General features: G+C 39.5%; 1 protein-coding gene across 3 annotated transcripts in view; it reads left to right on the forward strand.

Moving 5' to 3' along the window:
• Positions 1 to 22,968, forward strand: part of ELOVL7 (ELOVL fatty acid elongase 7) — an 88,990-nt gene that overhangs the window by 41,069 nt on the left and 24,953 nt on the right. Inside the window, exons 2-4 of one of the 3 annotated variants that reach the window (XM_019661546.1) lie at positions 14,375 to 14,447; positions 16,624 to 16,720; positions 22,207 to 22,397. In XM_019661546.1, coding sequence (XP_019517091.1) covers positions 16,657 to 16,720; positions 22,207 to 22,397 — 255 coding nt within the window. In that variant the 5' untranslated portion in view covers positions 14,375 to 14,447; positions 16,624 to 16,656. Of the gene's footprint in view, positions 1 to 14,374; positions 14,448 to 16,623; positions 16,721 to 22,206; positions 22,398 to 22,968 lie in introns of those variants that run through there. The other 2 variants (XM_019661545.1, XM_019661547.1) reach the window with 2 other exon arrangements.

A 22,968-nucleotide genomic window follows, 5' to 3' on the forward strand; every position in this document is an offset into this window, starting at 1 on the left:
TTGTTCAGCATCTTAGCTGTAGAGGGCAGTGTCACTGGCCCTCATATGTGGGATCCGAACCGGGGCCCTCTGGCATCCCAAGCCAGTTCTTAACCACCGCGCCACTCGGCCGGCCCAATAACGCCTTTTCAACAAGTATCTCAGGAAAGTCTAAGGCACGTTAAAGTTTAAGAATTTTTGCTATTGTAACTAATGATGTTATTGTTTTCTTTTCAGTATCTAGCCAACATGAGTTGCAACTTCATAATTTGTTTGAACAATTATGGTGGGGTTAAGGCCTTGGTAGATAGTTGTATTGGGGAGTGTAGGGCAGAATGAGATCTCTGGGTATAAGATACCTACATGAATTTTGCCTTGAGGCCCTAGGAAAGGTGTACTCTTACCTTCTGTTGTGTTGAATGTCACTATTTCCTAGAGCCTATGCGTTTGTTTCCTTCAACATGTTGTAAGTGTTCATTCATTTGTCACTGAATGTTGTTTTAGAGAAGTCTGATGCAGCCTAAATTTTTTTCTCTCTTGTATATGATTTGCTTTTTTTTTTAAATTTTTTAAATTTACATTTAAAAAATTCACTTTTTTTGACAGTTCTTTCAATTTTGACTCATGCATAGAATTATGGAACTACCAGTTAGATACAGACAATTCCATCACCCAAAAATCTCATTGGGCTGTGCTTTGTAATCAACCCCTCTCCCAAACTCCATCTTCTGGCAACCACTGGTCTGTTGTCTCTTAAGAGTTTTGTTTTATCCAGAATGTCATAAATAGAATCGTAATGTGTAGTTTTTTGAGTCTGGCTTATTTCCCTTAACGTAAATGCATTTAAGATTCATTCATGTTGTTTTGAGTATCTTTTTGTTGCTGAATAGCATTTCATGGAATGGATATACCACGGTATGTTTATCCATTTGTCAGCTGAGGAACATTTGAGTTGTTTTCCGTTTGGGGTGATTATGAATAAAATTACTATGAATATTTATATACGGGTTTTTGTGTACATGTAAGTGTTCATTTCTCTTGGGTTGATACCCAAGGAGTGAGATTGCTGAGTCATATAATAAATGTATAGGATTTTTATTGGGATCATGTTGATTAATTTGAAGAAAATTGATGTCTTAATAATAGTGAGTCTTCCAATCCATGAACATGGTATAACTTTCCATTTATTTAGATCTTCTTTGATTTCTTTAATTTGCTTCTTTTGCATACATTCACAATTTTTTTATTCTTTCAGATCATCAGTTTAACCAGAATTTGTCTTGATAGTGATTGTTATGCATTAAATTTTCTGGCACTCTAGTTTTCTCAGTCTATCTGTAAAGTCTGTAGGAAATTTTCTTTTATTTAAATATTACTACATTTTTTTGTTGTTGAATTTTGTACTTTAAAAATATCAATTATTTCAACATTGGATCACCTTTGCCCTCTCTAGTAGCTTTTCTCTATTGTTTTAACTTTGTCTTTTTCATTTGATTATTACAGCCTCCCTTCTGTATCAGGAATTCGCTATTTAGCTACAACTATTCTGTTTCTGGCTGTTTCTGATTTATTTATTAGTGCTATAATAATGTCTTGGTCCTCAATTTGTTTCTGTGGTTCTGCATTCTCCAGTTCCATTGCATTTTTTTTTATATTTTCTCATTTTATGATTATGTGTTTTAAACGCAAAGCATTTGTGGAGAATTTCCATTTGTTACTTTACCTTTTGTATTCTTGGCAGGGTTTTTTGCCTGCTATATGTTCTTGCTTTACTTTTTTTTTTTTTCATAATCTATTTGTGAAATTTTTCAGTCACTTTTCCCCCCGTTTTTTTTCAATACTTGGCGCCTCTGATCAGACCATCTATTTGCTCTGATATACTACGGATGCCTTGTTGTTCCTTTCTCACAGTATTTTTGAATCCAGTTTTTGTTTTTGTTTTTCACTGAACTACAGTTGGAAGGATGAGAATTCCAGTGTATACACATTTTTTCTATACCCTGGGGGCATGGAGAGTGAAAGATAGAATTCAACTAAGGCAGGTTGTACCTGAGTTGTATTTTCACTTTTAAAGTTTTGTGAAGTATGCTAAGATTCACTGTTCCTCACAGGTGTATCCCATTCCCAAGGAACGCCTTTAAGGCACCTTTACCTGTTTACCAGTTAAGTGTGAAGCCTCTGTCATCAGAGTCTGTCCTATTGTTCCATTCCCCAGCTAAAGAATGGAAAATGAGGTTATTAATACATTTGTTTCTCTTAAAATTTGAGGGAGTTTGTGAGCATTCTCAGGCTTCTTTGCATCCATAGTGCAGCTGGGAAGAGCCCATGTTGGCATGGGAGCTTTGCCATGGCATGGATGCCACTCTGCTCCAGAGCCTTTCCTGGGCTACAACTTTGTGAGATTTAGAACATCTTGCTGTAGCCCTTCTTTATTTTGTTGCTTTTGTAAAATTTTCTGGGAATTTTTTGACCATTTATTTTACTTTTTTCAGTGTCTGGAGGGAAATTCTACCAGGCAGCTTTATCCTACAGCTTTCTCTTGCTATCGCTTCTTTATCTTTGTCCCTGGCTTCGCTGCCTGTTTCCTAAACATGGGGGTTCCCTGAGATGCTGCCCTTTGCTGTGTTTCCTTCTATATTATTTATCACAGAAATTTATTCTGCTCCCATGCTATCACCTCTCTTTGTTTATAATTAATGGTGTCCTTAATCTTGAGCTTCAATTCTGGATGTTTCTTCAAGTTGGCTAAACCTTTTCACTTGTTTTATTAATTTGCTAGTGCTGCTGTAATGAAGTACCACAAACTGGGTGGTTTAAGTAACAGAAATTTGTCACCTCACAGTTCTGTAGGCTAGAAATTAAAAAGCAAAGGCAGAGCTGGTCCTTTCTGATGGCTGTGAAAGGCTGTGTCCCAGGCCTTTCTCCTGGAAAGGATATGGTCATGTTCATGTTCTTATTGCATTCTTCTTATATGCATGCCTGGCTCTAAATTTCCCATTTTGAAAAGGACACCAGCCGTGTTGGATTAGGGCCTACCCTAATGACTTCATTTTAACTTGATTACCTCTACCTCCAAATAAGGTCACATTCTGAGATACTGGGGGTTAGGTTCAACATAAGAATTTTGAGGGGACCCAATTCAACCCATAACATTTGATTATGTACTCAGACCACAAATATTTTCTGCTGCATGCCAGACACTAGTCTGGGCACCGAGAACACAAAGATAATGAGGCTTACTCTCTTCCTTCTTGATAAATGGAAAGATAAGAATTAATAAACAGGCATTTGCAATGCTGTGCAAGAAGTGCTATCATAGATGAGACCGATTATTATGAGAAACCTTAGTGGGACACCAGATCCTGACTGATCTGATTGAATCAGGGATGACATCTCAGAGGACGTAATACTTATGTTGGAATCTTCCCAGAAGAATGCAATAGCTGCTAATTGCTCCCTGCTTCCAAACCACACCCTCAGGCACCCAACCCTGGACTCTACCACCCAGTTCATCTTCCAAACGTCACTTTGATTAAGACAGCCCCTGGTTGAGACACCTGCAATGGCGCCTCACTGTTAACAGAGCTAAGTCCACAAACTTCTTTAGCCTGGCTCTTGGTTCCTCCCCAGTCAAATACCACCTCTGGAATCTACCTTTCCTGTCTTGGTCTTTCTGTTGTTCCCCTCCTTGATTCTGGACATTCTCAAAATGGATTAACAAACATTCTGGAAACACGTCTGGAGTTCCATGAAGGCAGGATTTTTGTTTTGTTTTCTACTATTTCATTGGCACCTAATACAGTGCTTGGCATATAACAGATACTTAAGAATATTCATTGAATAAACAAATGAGTGAATTTTCCCTTGGAGCTCCCTCTGCTTGTGACGCATGCCTCTCCTCTCTCCCAGGTGCACATATTTTTGCCTATTGAAATCTTATTTTCAAGACAGAGCTCATGTATCCTCTCCTCTATGATGCCTTTCTTCCGGGTCAGATGCCAGATGTGAACCTTCATTTCTGGAGGCTGTAGGATTCTATGTGAACTGTTTGTGTGATCTTCCATTCTGCTTTGCATTTTAGATATCTGTGTAGGCGTTTATTTTTCCTGCCAAACTGAACGTTGTTTGAATTCAGGGACTATATTTTAAAAATAATATTGTGTCCTGCTCATCACTTCCTTGCACAATAACAGATGCTCAAAAAATGTTTTTTGTTTGAAGAGAAAATAAATGAGAGGCGTATTGCATACATTTGGAAAAAAAAAGTGGAGAAGAAGGCATCAGGAATGGAATATTTGTCCTTGCTTTGCCTTGTTTTTCTGATTTTACATTTTAAAATTCACTCAGCAAAGTTTTATTGAGCACCTGTTTTACTCAAGGCATCGCAGTAGAACTTAGATTACAAATAGGAATTAAACTACCCGTGTGGCACTTATCGCTTCTTCTGACAGAAAAACAAGAAACATTGGCTCCAGTGGTCACTTTCATTTCTTAGTCTGGTGGGTCATACATAGTGTTATATTTTCCAGAGGCATCTAAATCAGACAGTTTTTCACATGCTTTTCTCTTCTTATTTGTCCTGTTTCCTAGAATCTTTCCACATGTTGAGGCTGCCTGAGGTCAAGGTCCCATCTTTATCCTCTTATCTTTCTTTACTGCCTAGCACCGTTTTATATCTGCTGGTGATTTGAGCAGTTACTGTATTTGCCCCAAACATTCTCTGACTTCTCTAAATTTGCCTTGTCTCTCTAATTATAGAATGCTGCACTGGGACCAGAGACTTGGCAAGAATACCCATTGCTCTGCTTAGCCTGGGAGGCCCTCTCTTATCATAAGAGTAATAATAAGCACAATAAATAGCACATGTAGCTTTTTGCTAAAGGTTCAATGTGAATTGTATTTCCGTGTGGGACCTCTTGCTAGTATCACTGGTTTCTAGGACTCCTTCATTCTAACAGGTTGTCCTATTAACATGTAGAGGCTGTTAAGTGAACACCTAAACTAAAGTTTGTCTGCCTCTTTGATCAAACTCATGACACAGGGTTGTGCTGCAGAGCTTGCACTAAACAGAAATGCAATCTGAATTAGTCTGGAGGGTCATGTCATGCATATATAGTGTTATATTTCCCAGAAGCATCTAATTTTAATAGGTTCTTCTATTAAGGAAAAGCAAAGTAGTGAAAATCAAGATGAAATAATGGAATAGTAAGAAATGGAGGGGAGGGGCGGCCGGTTAGCTAGTTGGTTAGAGCACAGGCTCACAACACTAAGGTTGATGGTTCGATCCCCACATGGGCCACTGAGCTGTGCCCTCCACAACTAGATTGAAACAACTACTTGACTTGGAGCTGATGGGTCCTGGAATAAAAAAAAAAACCAAAAAAAACAAAACACCTTAAAATAAAAGAAATGGAGGGGATAGTAAAGATACTTGTTTTGATGTCCTGCTTGACATGGAAATTACAACTCTTATACCTGATTGAAGGGCCTAAGTCTATTCATATAGTATATATAACATATGTACTGTGATGTTATTGTTATTGGAGGTGGGAAACACCCATTTTATTTAAATATGCCATATACCAGTCAGAACAACATACGTTCGTGGACATGGTGTAACAACAATTAACAAGCATGAGTCCAACCCTGTGCTGTCTGTATTTATGGGCTTATAGTGTATCTGTATCACTAAAGTGACTGTGGAACAAGATAATGCTAAATAGCAGATATATAAAAGTCACTAGAAAGTCTTGTATGGTGCTGCACAGCATGCTTAACTTATTAATCATTTTTTGTTTTTTTCAAAAAGTAAAATTAGTTTATCCTCAGCACATGTCACCAGGACGGGCAGTGCGCGCTCAGTTGAATGGACTCAGTGAGCTTCAGTTCGTATTTGAAATGTCACTTCAGAGTAATCTCTTTATGTCACAGTTACAGCAGACATTGTTTCTGAAAGATAGCCTCCTTTCTTCCTTGTGGGGTGACCACTCGTCCCCCTTATCAGGCCCTTCCTTCCTCTCTGTAGCTGTGTGCTTCCCCATGTGACTGCGGGCTGGGGGTAAATATAGTACCTATCACCCTAAAGAAACCACTGCAGTCCCAACTCTTTTTCAGTGCTCGGTGTAAGATATTGGCATGTGACACAATTCTGGAAAGGGGGGTTCAAGGGGCTTCTGGGTAGCATTGGGGAGGGTTTTGAAGCTCCTAAAAAGAAGCACAAGACCCTTTCAGTGCTCTGGAGGAAGGTGTATGAGAATGTGACATTTGGAATGCTTGCCACCATCCTTTCCCACAGAAATATCAGAACAGAAATGAACCAACTCAGAAGAAATTTCCCTACCTTTGGACTGCTTTTTCTGTGAGACAATGCGCCCCCTCACTGCTGAAGCCATTCTGAGTTCAGTGCTCTGGTACTTGCAGACCAAAGCATCTTGCCTGATGACATTCCCATTTGACAAACAAAAAGTTAGGAGTTTAGTATCTTTAGTTGATATTTGTGTTGATAGTTTTGTTTGCTTAAAAGACAAGGCTTATATTCTAATTTTCTGTAAGTTACTAAGATCTAAGATGTAGCAATGATTTTCTCGCCTATAAATGCTTGAGAACTTCAAGCTTATATCACCCTTGAAATAGGGAGTTAGTTTTCTTACACCCTGGGTGTATGTGCTGACTCAAAGACTTCACATCTCTTGCAAGTTGTTTTGCGTCACCAGAGAGATCTTTCTAGTATTGATTGCACCTTCTGTTCCTGCCCTTCTTGACCCATATATGCCTTATCATATCCAGGTGACATTAGTTAACTGACTCCTTTGTCATGAATTTTATGCCTATTCCTTATACAGTGGTATTGTCATGTCTGCGAATGGTTTCTGCAGTATTAAGAAGAGGTTCCCAAACCTTGGCCCATCATCAGACTCTCTCCAAACATACTAACTACATATATCCAAATCTCTCTCCAGGTGGTTCTGATTATCCACCAGCTCTGGCAATCACTGATATAAGAGATATGGAAGAGAAAAAAATTGTACTGACCTGATCCCAGACCTAAAGTAAATGGTTTCAAATTTCACTTGACAAAGTCAGCTTTGTAAGAACAATATTTTATTTCTTTTTTTTTTTAATTGGGGAATTGGGGGGATGGGAACAGTGCTGGGGAATTGGGGGAAGGGAAACAGACAAGATGCTGTCCTTTTGTTCTTCAGTCTAGTTGTGGAGGACATTGCTTCACTGGCCCAAGTTGGCACCATCATTGCACTCTTCCCTGGTGAGGCAGATCAGTCGCCAGCTTCTGGACTGCCGCTCACGCTGGCTGCTGGCTACATACGGTAGCCCATGGCAACCCACTGCATCAGGGGCTGCAGCCTACGCTGTCGCTGGCGACTCATGGCAGCCCAGCCTCCAGGTTGAGCTGTTGTTCAGCATCTTAGCTGTGGAGGGCAGTGTCATTGGCCCTCATATGTGGGATCTGAACTGGGGCCCTCTGGCGTCCCAAGCCAGTTCTTAACCATCGCGCCACTCAGCCGGCCCAAAATTTTCTTTCTTTATAGCTTGATTTTTAATACAGGTTTCTTTATTCTTTAGGGTGGTAGGAACCTATTTTAGTCAACTCTAAATATGACCACCCCGCTGTGTCTCCCTCTTAGCAAGTTAGGTAAAGCTTAGGCAATATTAAGTTAGTTGGGAGGAGTCCTTTTAGTCCTCCATGTCCTCTGTCTATGTTGTGAGTTATCCGTGGTCCCATCAGGTCTTTGGCCTCTTGTCCATGTTGTTGAGAGCTGCATGAACCTTTCATTTTCCACAGCTCTTGTGCAATAGTCTCGCATCTGTTGAGTGGACTCAGAAGTCTATCTGACACTCTTGCATCACACTGGAGCAAGAGAAATTCTCTGTAGCTGCCTCAGGCCCCATCAGCCACCTGTTCCTGCTCTACCCAAGCAGAGAGCTGACTCCTTCTGCTCTCTGTTCCCATAATCCTGCGTGGCACCTCGCCAGCACTATTACTCTTCTCTCTGAGATCTGCACTAATTGCTTTCCCTCTCACTTGCCCCTTCCTCAAGCCTGAAGCATGCTCTCCTGTGCTAGGAGGCATGAAAACCTCTGAAGTGTTCCTCCAAATCTCTTGTCTGTGCCCTCAAGTTCTTCTGCGTGGCTAAGTGACTAAGCTCTTGCAACTCGAAAGCTAGATTAAGACTTTATGTTCCTCTGCCTTCCGCTGTTCTGTTTCATTCCCAAGGCAATTTGCACAGCCTAGCTATTAAATAGAAATGGCAAAAGTGGGGTGGGGGAATAATAAAGGAAATCCCAAGGAGAAACATACATGTATGTATACATATGCATATGAGACAATGAAATAAAATGCAAAATTCTGTACTGTAGGTATAACATGTATTTTTGCTTCTGCAGTATGTGTGTATGTGTGTGTGTGTGTATTGCAGTACACACACACATACATAGCAATTAACAGAATTGAAAATTTGTCATTTGAAGTAGTTTTTCACTGAGTCTATTTTCACATTCTAGATTCACTGTCTTTGAATTAGAGTTTATAATAAATGATAAAGGTTAAAAGGATTGAAACTAATATGTTGTAATGTACACATCTAAATGAGTGTTTCCTCTAAAATAGTCACTTTAGACTACTATATATTTATTCCACTAATATTGCCTTATCCCTAAACATTTCTGGATTTGTTCCTTTGGAAATGTCCTCATTTTCTAAGCCGTAAATTGAAAATGTTAGTAGTAAATTATCATTAAACCCACTTCCACTCCTGTATTCCCATCTCACATATCAAGATATAGCTCAGCTTGACCCATTCTTAACTTATGATTAGTTATGAGCTTGATTTTTAGAAGCAATAGACAAAGATTTTTCTCCCTAAAGCCATTTAAAGAAATTTTGAAAAACTCTGAAGTTGATTTGTGAAGAAAAGCTCAAAAATTGTTTTGAACAACAGCATCACTGAAATAAATAGATACATTAGTCCCCCTCCCCCACCACCATATCCTTGGTTTTGCTTTTTGTGGTTTCAGTTACCCACAGTCAACCATGGTCTAAAGATATTAAATGGAAAATTCCAGAACTAAACAATTTATAAGTTTTAAATTGTGTGCTGTTCTGAGTAGCATTATGAAATCTCATGCTGTTTCACTCTGTCCTGCCCGGGATGTAAATATCCCTTTGTCCAGAGAACATATCCACCTCACTTCAATCATCACACAGCCATCGTATCATCTCACATCATCACAGGTGCAAGGGAGAGTACAGAGCAAGAGTGAGAGAGAGAGAACGTTCATATAACTTGTTACATTGTATTGTTATAAGTGTCCCATTTTGTTGTGTTATTGTTGTTAATCTCTTATTTTGCCTAATTTATAAATTAAACTTTGTCATAGGTATGGATGTATAGGGGAAAAAAACATAGTATATGTAGGGTTCAGTACTGTTTGCAGTTTCAGGCATCCACTGGAGGTCTGAGAACATATACCCTGTGGATCAGGGAGAACGACTATATTTGCCAAAGTGACTACTCTAAAGCAAAGTACTTTTATGTAGATGAATACATGTTGGTAGTTTATCTTAAACCAGTGGTCCTCAAATGGGGATGACCTTGCCCCAGGGGACATTTGGCAATTTCTGGAAACTTTTTGGTTGTCTCAGCTGGGGAAGGGGTATTCCTGGCAGCTAGTGGGTAGAGGCCAGGGTTGGTGCTAAACATCCTACAATTTTCACAGCTAAGAATTGTCTGGCCCAAAATGTCAATACAGCCAAGGTTGAGAGACTCTGTTTTAAACAAACAAATTATTCCTTTATAGTCATCCTTCACATTTTAATATACCTAAAAGTTTCTGATCCTCTTTCCCCAGCCTCAGTCTTACTAAATCACCGGGGCAGAACAAAGTCAAGCACCCAAATCTTTCTGTCCAGCACTCAGGCTCGCAACGTCTTTGAGGCTGTTTCTGCTTAACTACTGACGGTGGGAGTGGGAGGGGGCACCCAGTTCCAGTAAGAAAACAGCCAGGGAGGGAAATACACAGGGAACACACAGATTAACATCTAGGTGTAAGTTTCCCTAGCAATCTTGGAATTCTTACCGAGAAATATATTTCTTTTCTTTTTTTTTGTTTTTTATTGGGGGGCATTGGGGAACAGTGTTGGGGGATTGAGGCAGGGGACCAGCCAAGTTGTTGTTCTTCAATCTTAGTTGTGGAGGGCACCAGTCGCCATCTGGCTGCCCCTTGGCAGCTCGTGGCCTCTAAGCTCAAGGTGCTTAGTTACAATCTTAGTTGCGGGTGGGCACTACTCGTTACCATCCCATGTGGGAGTTGAACCAGCAGCCTTGTTGTTAAGAGTGTATGCTCTATCCACTGAGCCATCCAGGCGGCAGCTCAGCTCAAGGTGCTGAGTTCAATCTTAGTTGTGGGTGGGCATAGCCACCATCCCATGCGGGAATAAAACCAGCAGCCTTGTTGTTAAAAGCACATTGCTCTATCCACTGAGCCATCTGGATGGCAGCTCAGTTCAAGGTGCTGAGTTCAGTCTTAGTTGTGGGCAGGTGTAACCCATCATCGAACAGGCAGCCTTGTTGTTAGGAGCATGTGGTCTCACCAGCTGAGCCATCCTGCCACCTGTTGGCAGCTCAGTGGCAGCACGGTTTGGGCACAGCATTGCTGGCCCATGTGGGAATCGAACCGGTGGCCCTGTTGCTCAGAGCTCATGCTCTTAAGCTAACTTTTAACCAACTGAGCCACTCGGCTGGCCCAAGAAATGTATTTCTTATCTCAGCATTTTTCTTCTCCAAGACAGCAGGTGTAGAAACTTGATCTGAACTCCGGTTTTCCAGAGCCATAATGCAGAGAGAGGCTGTGTGTGATACCTTCCCTGGGGAAGTCGTTTCACCACCGGGCAGACGGAGCTCCTCCCACCTGCTCTGACTCACTGCTGAACTTTCCCGTCCTATTCTCAGGAGCCAGGTGCTGCCTTTTCCTTTTGCTCTCTGAGCTGGCCCTGCTCTAGCTCCCTTGGCACACCACCTGCATTTGAAGGTGTGTTTCCCTTATCAGTTCTCTGATGAGCAATTATTATTTCTGTTGAGCAGCCTGATTTGCCCCGTCCTCCTTTCCTCCCTTACTTTGTACAAGGGTCAAGTTTCAAACCACCACCCCAATATGAGGCTACACTTGGCTTTCCACAGAAAACTTCCCCAATTTCGACCCCCATTCCATGCTGGTACCTTCTTTTAGCTCATTTAGGTTTATGTGTCCCAACCAAGCACCTTTGGCTGACCAAGTCTGTTTTGTTTTTGTTTTTTGTTTGTTTTAATTTTTATTAAATTTATTAGGGTGACACTGGTTAGTAAAATGATATAGGTTTCAAGTATACATTTCGATAATATATCATCTATATATTGCATTGTGCGTTCACCACCCAGAGTCAAGTCTGTTCTCGTAGGTTTGTCCCAGATATCTGATTTCCAAAGCAGGGAACAGTGGGGAGCCTAGAACCTCCCAAACATCAAAAGAAAAAGGGAAACCATTTGACCTTGTTCCTGGATTATAGACATGCCCTAGGAAAGTCATAGGCTGACTCTACCACCCCTTTCCCCCAGGGAAAGGGTCCCCAACACATTTTGCAGTGTTTGGATACATCTCAACATTTGAGGGTCTACCTGAAAATGTTGGACATGGTTTTAGATTTCTGGACTCCTGCTAGGTGCTTCCTACCTCAGGCAACTCTAAGGTCCCATCTTCATTGGAGTGAATTCCAGCAACTTCTCCAGATGAGTTCTGCCTTGTACTGTTGAGACGGATTTGAGCAAAATGGACCAAGTGATCAGATACCTTAAGCACATCTCTGTGTTGTGGTGTTAGTATCTATGTTGTGTTGACATAAGCAACCTTGGGACGCTGCCCTGTGGGAAGGGCTTTCTCCTATAGGCAGCAAGCATATTTCTCACATTTGAATGTGACGTTTTTAATGTAGTCCTAAAGAAGCTAGTCTGGGCAGGTTAAGTCCTTTCTTTACCAAATGACTCAGTCACCATGTGATACTGTCAACAACAAGGAGCAGAACCCATGGGTCAGTGGCAGATGCTGGGCAATGGGAGGCCAGCACCAATCCCCCATCAACAGGCTCCTGTTTACTCTAATGCTGCCTCATATGCGAGGCCTTTGGAGTCAGGCCTAGCTCAGACAGGGAGCTGTTTTTTCTTTCCCCGTAGCACCTCCCTTGTCTCTTCCACCTTTAATGGAAGTGTGGTGATTTGTCTACTGTTTTTGAGTTTTAAGTCTCTGCTTCGCATACATGAGAGCTCTGACTTTTCTGGCATCTCCAGCCTTGAACTTTTATGCCATTGAATATTTAAATTGGTTGTTAACGTCCCAGGTCTGCTGTCAGCTAGAAGGTATCTCTATACCCCACCACGTAGAATATGTTTCTTTCCATCTCTGTACCACTGTCTAACAATCAAGTGTCCATGTTACATCCTGGTAAAGGGCACAGAGTGGGGAGATGTGCCTGTCTCTAGTCCAGGGGTAGCACTATGTTTGTGGAACAGCCCAGGTTGCCTCAAATTCAGTTGTTACTTTTCTAGAACAGTCCCTATAGTGTAATGTTGGCCTCCAGTCCATCATTGTCTCAGCTTAGAAGGAAATTCTCAGCAGTTTATGTTCAGTTTCAGTAAGGTAAAGGGATCATGTTTTCCTTTCATTCCCTATCCCTGCACAATTATGGCTGTTCGTTCTCTTCTGCTGGAACCACAGTGTTAAGAACTGTTGGATGGCAGGTTATCACAAGCCACGGATCAATGAGAGAGTCTTCACTCCAGAAAGCTTGGGCTAACGGATTCCTTCCCTACCTTCTCAGTCCTCCATCTCTCACCTGCTTGGAAGATGTCTGTTTCTGCTACTCCTTCCCCTCTAGTGCAGTTGCTCCTCAGATCACCTGCCCTCTTCCTCCATCTCAGCCTTGTGTAGTCTTTGGGGTTAGAGAACCTAGTTTTGTTTGCTGCCCTGACTATTTCTGACCTGCATTAGAGTGTGGTTTCTTTGAGTCTTTGGGCCTCAGTAAGGGTTTGGGAGAAGAAAATGGTGGCATGCGTGAAAAAATGAGGAAGCAGGAATTGCACAGAAAACAGAATAATACTTTGAAATGTAATTCAACCATATGCCATATAGAATTAGAATCTTTCACTCTGATTTTGAATAATTGAAACAGCATTATTTTGGCAATTTAATTATGAAAATAATGGCCTGAGGTCTGTTACACCAGTAGTTAAGGTGAGGGGAAAAGCCATTAGCATGGTCTAAAATACTCACATCTAAACAACTGGAAAACAACAAGGGAGGAATCATGTGCAATCTGTGACACACCAGCTATTAAAATGAAAGTAGTAGAGTTTTCTCCAAATTTGCTTTATAAACTGCCACTCAGCCTTACAAGATAATAAGTTTGGCCAGATGTTTTCCAATTAAATTGATAGTTTGTCTTTACAAATGATAATGTCTGCCTTTGATTGAATGTTCATTCTTTTTCAGATTCTGTCCTCAAAACAACACTATGAGTTCGTTTATTTTATGTTGGTAAATTGTAGAATTCCCATTTTACAGATTAGGAAACTGAGCTTTAATTTTGCCCAGTGTCACACAGCTATTATTTGGTGGGATTCAAACCAGGGTCTTTGTGACCCCAGAGCCGCACTCCTACCCACGTCACACCTTCACTATGGAAATGATCCATAGGAAAACAAGAGTCCAGCCCGACTCTGGCAAGATCCTGGCATCACCACAGCCAATCCTGAGTGTGAACTCAGCTTGAGGACACAGGATGTACCAAAGCAGAGGCCATGCTGAGATATCTTCCTGGACTTGAAGAGATCCTCTGGGGGGGGGGGCAGACCCTTGAGGAATTAAGAAAACAATCTCTCTTGTGTGTATGTGTACTTGTGTGTGGGTATTTAAATAAGAATTGTCCTAGCAAACGTGCAGCTGATTCTATTATTTCTTCCTTTAAAATACTTTATTTCTTAACTTTTGAATTGGTAGTGTATTCACATAAATCAAAAACTACTTTAGGCCTTCCGTCCACCCCTTCGGCCCAGTTGGGACGCTATTCCCTTTCCGATGGATATCTTTTCAGGGTTCCTTTTATGCTAATATAACTATATGCAAATTTATATTCTTACTCCTTTTTTCTTATAAAAGGTAGTTATTTTAAAATTCTGTACCTTCTGTTGCTTTTTTTCAGGTAGATTTATCTTGGGTAACTTTCCATATTGGTACACACAGAGCTTCCTGATTCTTATTAATATTTACAATGACATACTATTTCATGACGTTAGATGTATTATCATTTATTAACCAGTCCCCTTTTAATGGACATTTGGCTTGTTTCCAGTCTTTTGCTCTTACGGATGCAATGAATACCTTGAATATATGTCCGTCTGCATATGTGCGTATACGTCTATAGGGTAAGTTTCCAGAAGTAGCATTACTGGGTTAAAAATAAAATATGCATTTATAATTTTTACTGATAATGCCAAATTGCCCTCACTAAAGGTTATACTAATTTGCGCCCCCACCTGCAATGAATGAGTTTCCCACAGTCTTGCCAACAGAGTTAACACATTTTTGGATTTCAGCCCATCTGACTGATAAAAATGTTTGGACTTTGGCCCATCCAATGCAATAAAATATTGTAGATTTCTTTCTATGATTAAAGTTAAACAACTTTTCGTATGTTTTAAGAGCCATTTGTGTTTCTTTTTCTGTGAAATTTTCCCATTGCTTTCTTGCCATATAAATCTTATCAATTTCTAGGCACTCTATATTGGGGAGAGAAGCAATTGTCTGTGATATAAATTGAACATATTTTTTCTTATTGGTCATTTGGCTGTTTATTTTTCTTCTTGATTTCCACATGGTTAAATTTGTTAGTCTTTTCTTATCTCTAATGGATCTTAAATCAAAGTTAGGAAGGTTTTTCCCATTCCATGGTTATATAAGTGTTCTCCTGTTTGTCATCCTGTGACTATTTTTCTTACTTAACCCTTTGATCTACTTGAAGTTGGTCTTGGTTTATAGTATAATGTTTGGATCCAACTTTTTTTTTTTTTCAGAAGGCTACCCAGTTGTACCACACTGTTTATTAAATAACTGCTGGTAATTTAGTGCCCACTGGTTTGAGGTGCCACCTTTATCAATACCATATATGTATATATATATGGTATTTATAATACCATATATATATATATATGTATAATATTATATAGCCAAAAAATTGTATACACATTTTAAGAAAGGAAGAAGCTATTAAAATTGTAATAATATATACTGATAACAAAAGATGAATGCAAGTCACGTCTGACTTTTGCAATTACAAGAGGTGCTCAAAGTGGTTACCATCAGCATCCAGACACTTCTGATTATGGCAAACTACTGCTTGAGCAATGTTGACCAAAGTGTCCACTTGTATACATTTTTTTGGCACCCATGGTACATATATATACACACACACATATACACACACACACACACACACACACACACATATATATATATATATATATATATATATATAGCTTTATTTTATAATGCTAGGAGGAAGTCTGATTTTTCCTCTTTTAGACCTTTAGACCTAGAGGATTTTTTTTATTGTGGTAAAATATACATAACATAAAATGTACCATTTTAATAATTTTTAAGTGTAAAGTTCAGTGGCATTAAGTACATTTGCATTGTTGTGCAACCATCACCACCATCTATCTCTAGAACTTTTTCATTTTCTCACTATATGATTTGGAATCAAATATACTATTCATTTTATGATATACCATCCATTTGTAAGGTGTGTGCTGACTTCAGAGATGTTAAAATGTGGGGAAGTGTATGTCTTAGAATTTATGAAATACAGTTCTAAATTCCCAAATGTATTTGGTATATTTCTGGACATTCTGTTCTATTTCATTGGTTTGCTTCTTCATGTGCCAGTGTCACACTGTTTTAATTTTGAAGATTTAGAATACCTTTTACTCCATAATACAGGTAGTTTTGCTGTACTGGTCTTTTTCGGAAGACTTCTTTCCCCAACTATTCTTGTCTGACTGTTCAGATAAGCTAGGCAGCTTCTGCTGGGCTTTGTGAATCTTTTTTCCTTCCCTCTTTCTACCTCTGTTCCACATAAATTTTAAAAACTTGCATGTAGAAGACCTTATTATGCCTGACATTCAGCTATAGGTCTGGATCAGAGCGACTTCTCTGAAAGTTTATGTATCTTCTCGACTTTGTTATCCTGGGATTTTAATTTTCAAAGCGGTACATACAGTCCATTCCTGATCTACATTGTCACATAAAAGGGAGACGCTTCCATAAAAGTTCTTAGAATCATTTACTTGTTTTGTATCTTGTACAGAATATCAGCCCTTTTTAGCAAAGTAAGCATTGTTCTTACAATGATGAAAAATCTTAAATGTTTGCAGCTGCATCAGGGTTTAATATGGCTCACTAATGCACTTAACCTCAGTAGCAGCTTGTTTTTTTGCCAGTTATTCCTATTAAATTTTTAGCATTCTTAATATTGAATTGCTAGAAACTTGGCTTTGTTTGTATTCATAGATCATAAATGCATTCTGTTTTGTTTTACTGAAGAACCCATTGAGGAGCCAGTAAATCCTGTGGAAAATGGCCTTCAGTGATCTTACATCGAGAACCGTGCGTTTTTATGATAATTGGATCAAAGATGCTGGTAAGTAACCAAATTTCCTAATTGAGTCTTATCCTTTCTTTTTATGTCAGATTCCCAATTTAATAGGGTTTCATTGAAACAGCATGAGAGACTGTGCAACTTAACACTCCCTCACAGGCACCCCAAACGTTGTTTTTTATTACTAGTTAGTGAAGAGGAAGTTTCCAGGGTTTCACTGCAGATACTTACAATGACAGAGGTAACCCATGAATAATCCTGAAATGCTTGCCTTCTCCCCTTGCCCATTAAAAAAACAAACAAACAATGTTATAGAAGAACAATTAATACCACAGTAAGAAGTTTAAAATACATTAAATGAAAGCAGGTTACAAAACACCACATCTATTTCTTTTGTGAGGATTTGTGGTTATTTCTGTGTGGTAGGATTATTAGTAACTTCTATTTTCTTATCTATGTCAATCCAGGTTTTTTTAAGTCACCAAATATGTGATGCCCAGAGATGTGACCTTGCCAACATCATGGTTAGTTTCTGGCAGAAAAAAACCTAGAACCTTTGTTTTCTGATTAGGTTTAGTATTTTGGTATTTCACAATTTATTATTTGGCACATATTCACCACTATCACCATTTTAGATCAGTTCTTACATATCAGCCAGAAACCGAATATTCACCAAATTCAGGAGGAAAAAGTGCCACCTCTTGGCATCTACCACAATTGGAATTATATTCCAATTTACACTGATTTCAGCAAAGATACACTGTTTCATGGTTGCTTTCATTTTCAGTAATCTGCTAGAGACCAATTTTATTTCACTATTTATAATAGTTTTATCCCTGAAGAATGCCAAGGATCTAAAAAAGATCTCATAAATAGAGAAGCTTCACTCTCTGGTAGGGGATGGAGAGTGACTATTTCTATTTCTTATTATTCTTCTCCTTTTCTTCCTCCTTCTTCTTCTTTTTTAGTTTTTTCAACTTATGTAATGATGCAGAGAACATATAGGTTTCTTTAGAAGTCATTCTTCTCTGAAGGCTTATCGAAGTTTGTTCTCATAGTTTAGTACTTAATTTAACTAATTTTTAAAAAAAATTTTTTTGTTTTCTTCTAATTGTTTTTATTTATTTATTTTTTAACATACAATATTTTAATGGCTTTTCAAAGTAGAGGTGTACCTTGCTACCTGAGCTCCCAAGATTTGAACTTGGGAATCAAGTAGATTTGGGTACAGCTTTTGAAATAGACCTGTTTGGAAGAATAGAACCCTTGTTATCTAACTCTTGCTATTCACTGTTCCAAATGCAGGAGCCCAAGAGATTCACATAATCAATATGCGAGCTCAAGAGCCAAATCAATTTAGATGATGGTGAATCTCTACATAGTGTTAGAAGTATAAAATATTTAAAAATGAATTACTTCTGAATTGCACTTCTTTTATCCATGGATCAGCTCTTTACTTTTTATTAGAAGTACTTGCATTTAAAATCTGAATAATATTAGGCCAGAAAAAGGAATGACCAAGGGCTGGGGGTGGTTAAGGAGAGACAAGGAGAGCCCAGGAAACAGTGTAAACAGTGCAGTGAAGATGAGAGGAAGAGGCAGGCAGAGCTACTGAAGGGGATGGAAGGTATGGAAAGTGTAATGAGAAGACCTAAATTTAAGTTCTGACAGTACTGTGGACTAGCTAGGTGATCTTGAACAAATGTTTTATTGTTTGAGCTTCAGTTTCTTTGTTAGCAAAACAGAGAGGAGAATGGTACCTACCTGCTACCAGATAATATGCATGAAAGTGCTCTGTCATTTGGGAAGCGTCTCGATGCAAGTGAGGGTGGTGGTGGTTACAAGTGATGGACAGAGTATTTTCACCTTAAATACTCTTAATATAGTGTATCACTCTTTAAAAAATTTTTTCACATTTTTTTCTCTCATTGGGCTCTAAAAAGTTTAAAAAGTTTTGGGTTGAGATTTACATCTTTATAAGAACACTTTCAGGTAGAAGAGGAGAGGGTTTTGCTTCTGCTTTGTGTGGTATTGATTTCTGAAGGCCATTAGGAATCATTTCTCACTGTCTTAGTTCAGTTTTACTTTGCTTTCCCTGGGAAGATCTGAGTCCTTGATCAAGGGCCAAGAATTTCAAGTGTATTCTTGGCTTTGGCCCTAATCCTGAGTAGCCTTTGGGAAACTCACTGATATTCATTGGTTTTCTGATTGCTAAAGAAGTGGTGGCCCTGCATAGTTATTTCATGTGGAAAATTCCACAGCTCCAGAATTTAAAACTGGTTTCATTATTATTTAAGCTGTAAAAGTATTTATTATGATTCTTAGATATGAAATGTCCAACTTTGAAATAATACTATAATATGTTTAATGTTTTAAAGCAACTTTCCTTGTTATTGGATAGTAATGATTTGTCAAACTTAGTTGTGATCTCTTTGCAAGAAGATGGAGTCTGAGTGAGTGTTGCCATTCAGAACCTTTGGCGCTTTACAAAGTATACGTTTGCTTTTCTGTCCAGCTTTTTCACCTTCTTGGTGCTTGGAATGTTAGAGGGTGTACTCTTTGAGCTAGTACATGCTACTTAAGAAGAGAACACTCCCTTACCAGTAGTTGATGGACAAGTTCATTAATATTCAACATATGTGGCATTTGCACTTCTTCCTCTGTATTCTCTTTCTCTGGAACACTCTTAGAAAAGAATGATCCGGGTAGTAATAAGTCAGGACGTTGGTAATCACTGGGCTATGGACTCTCAGACAGCCTGCCTTCCCACACTGTGCTTTCACCCCGGCTCTACTCATGACACTTAAACCCAACTCTGATGCCAGACAGAAAATATATCTTCAGCCTTTTGTCTCTGGAGAAAACAGAGCTCACCTCACCCCTGAACCTTTTGTAATTTGTGTAATCACAGACTAAGTCAGGATTAATTTTAAATGTTGTCAAGCAGTCCACTCTACAACACTCCTCTCCTGCTCCCTTCCCCCCATCAAGTCACCATTCTAAACCTGACTTGTAAACATCTCATCATGGGGAGCCCACTGCCTCACATGGAAGTGGGCTCCCCATTCAGAAAGGTGTAACTGTTGCTGAGAGAGAAGGCAGGCAGGAAAAACGAACAGTCGTTGGAGTCATGAACATACTATTAAAGACTTTGGATTTTATCTGCTCAGTAGGGAGAGCTAACTTAAACAGAAGAGTAGTCTGAGCAGAGCTGTACTCTAAGGTAGTGAATTTGGCAGTTGTGTAGAAGACTAGATGTAGCAGATTGGGTCAGGAGGCAGGGAAACCACACAAAAGACTACAGCAGAGCACCTAGTGAGGGACTCTGAGGCCCTGAATGTAGGAGAAAGAAGCTCACAGAAACCCTGGTTCTCAACTCTGACAGTTCATCGTAATCACTGGTTTATCGAAATATGGATGCCTGGGGCCCATACCCTAGGATTCTGATTCCGTTGGATCAGGGTCATTTGATTTTTAAATACTCCCAAGGCGATGCTGCTATGCTGACAAGATTGAGATCTGCTGTAACAATAGCAACACTTGCTCAGCATTTAGGCTGTGCTGGGCTCTTTTCATACAAGAGCTCAGTTAAATCCTCTAGGGGATATATGCTGTTTTACACCCAATTCACAGATGAAGAAAAAACAAAGATAAGTTAGGTCAACGCCCCTAGGTCACATAAGGAGCCAGTAGGAAAGCCAGGATCAAAACCCAAACCAGCTGACTCCAGAGCTTTGCTGTAATAGGGTTAAAAAACTTACTGTTTTGTTTTATTATTCACTTTAAAATAACAAGAAATCAAATTAACTGGCTTTCCCCAGAGGATGTAATGATTTTTTTTTTAATCGATAGGACTTGAAAGTCACACACAGGATTAAAAAAAAAAAAAAAGAAAGAAAAGGTGGGTGCTTAAAATGTTAAATGACAGGAAATAGTTATTTATTTTAAAATTATTTTCTTCTGCTCCCTGAGCCAGCCCAGCATGCTTTTCCTGGTTTGTTTTGTTTCTGCTGCCACCAGTGGAAAGATGATGTCATTTGATTTCCTCCCCCCCTGCTGAGTCAATGAAAGAGTGAAATGAAATATATCTCTAATTCAGGAATTCCTTTACTGATACTTTTTAAAAACCCTGATTTTCAACCATACAAATGATGTCTGTTAACAGAAACATTTAAAATTGCTTATAAAGAAAAAGAAAAAAAAATACAACTCATCCATACTGTTGGTATTTTTGAAGAAAGCCCACTTGAATACAGGACACATTATCTTTAATAGCTAAAGCCATGCTCTAGAACATTCGAGTGTCTAATAGGAGTGTGTTCTCCAGCAATAAAATTGAGGCCAGTTGAGGCATCCATCATGGAGTCTATTGGAGAAATTTTTACATTGGGGAGGAAGTCAGACTTGAACGGTAGTCATAGTTTTTTCAGTAATTGGCTATATCATCAGCAGTTTAAATGAGCAAGGGCTGTATTCTCTCGTCTCTCTTTTACATTTGATGAAAGTGATGGCATTTAGCAACCGAAGGTTAATCAAGACTGAATTTTGAGTCTTGCACCTGGAACTTTGTCCATTCTTATTTTCCTTTATAATACCCTGGCTTCATGAGTCAACTTAGTAAAATTACCCCTGAGCTACTTAAGATGAATTTAGAATTAATCACATGTTTTCATCTTGAGTTCCAATTTTTAATTCATCGAACTCTCCTAGAACTAGCAGTGACTGGGTGCATTTCATTTTACATGTTGAGAGGCTAATACTTTTTTTTTTTTTTTGCTCAAAATATCAGGTTGACTAGCCCACATTTTGGATACCTAGAACACACACATTAGATTCTTAGGTGATACTAAGGTCGCTTTCCATTCTTGATACAGGATATATGGAAATGTCCCAGTTTTGTTGGGGAAAGAAGAAAGTTAAGAAACAGAAAACAAACATTTTCTTATGTAAAAGAATGTTTGGATGGAGAAACTCTAAAATTCTCCTAGTGGTTATAGATGGATGGTGGGACCTTGCTGGATGTTTTCTGGTCTTCCGGCTCCATTCTGCCTGTTGTGCTGGGCCCTGGACAATGACCAGTGTGGACTATACCTGTGGGCTTGCTCCTCTGCCCTCTGGTTTCTGGTTGGCTTCAGCCAGTGGAGAGCCCCAGGAAATGAGGGAGAGAGAGAGGAGGGTGGCGTTGGGGTGGCTGTTCCCCTGGCCCCTTACTTGCAGAATTGCTTTGTGCTGGCCGAATCTCTCCACAGAGGTCACAGCTCCTCTCCAGAGGGCTTCTCCACAGGACTCCCCTGGGTTCTGTAACCACTACTCTCCTTGCCCTTTGAGGCCTAGGGTGCTAACAGGCTCACTGTTTCTAGCCCCGTCACTATCTCTGGTGATTTCCCCTTCCTGAAGATAGTAGTGATCCTTGCCCAAATAGTCCGTTGTCAACGTTAAGGCCTAGGTGCTCACGTAAAGAAGGGCTCATTGCTGTCAGTTATCTTTTGCTTAAGTGGATGTGCACTGACATCTTGTTTTTGTCTTAGATCCAAGAGTTGAAGACTGGCTCCTCATGTCCTCGCCTCTACCACAAACCATCATCCTGGGACTCTATGTCTATTTTGTCACTTCTCTGGGACCAAAGCTCATGGAGAATCGAAAGCCCTTTGACCTCAAGAAAACGATGATAACGTACAATTTTTTCATAGTACTCTTTTCTGTGTATATGTGTTATGAGGCAAGTGTCTTCAGTATTCCTAATGGGAGAATTTTGCCTGAGTCTTCCTGTTTATCTGTCATTGTGTCTTGTTATGATTGTAAAACTCTTTGAGATTTAAAGAAGTTTAGAAACTTAGCTCACTAGAGCAGGGATTTGCCAAAAATTGTTATGTATGGACCAGACATTGAACTATCTCAGTAAAGTCTACTCACAGGTAGTGAGAAAAATCAAGTCCAGGGACATGCAATAGTTAGCCTTAATAGATGACTGCATGAATCATTTCCTTAGTTTTCAGGAAACTCATACTTGGAGAAATTAAGTAACTTACTCAAAGTAGCACAGCTGGTAAGTGGAGAACTGATACTTAAACCCAGGTCTGTCTGACATCAGAGCTCATCCTGACTCTAATGACTTATCGTCATCATGGTAGGAACCTTTGGTTTTTATGTGCTCTGATGAGCTATAATGTGGTGCATTGTTTGGGTTTGGTTTAGCTGAGCTTTGGGGAAATAGAGAACTTAGACTCACACAAAGTAGCAGGTGAGGGAGCCTATCCCTAAATTATCAGTAAGAGAGATGATCTTTCAGG

Source organism: Hipposideros armiger, unplaced genomic scaffold, assembly GCF_001890085.2.
Source record: "Hipposideros armiger isolate ML-2016 unplaced genomic scaffold, ASM189008v1 scaffold_352, whole genome shotgun sequence".
In the NCBI taxonomy this organism is placed as follows: Eukaryota; Metazoa; Chordata; class Mammalia; order Chiroptera; family Hipposideridae; genus Hipposideros; species Hipposideros armiger.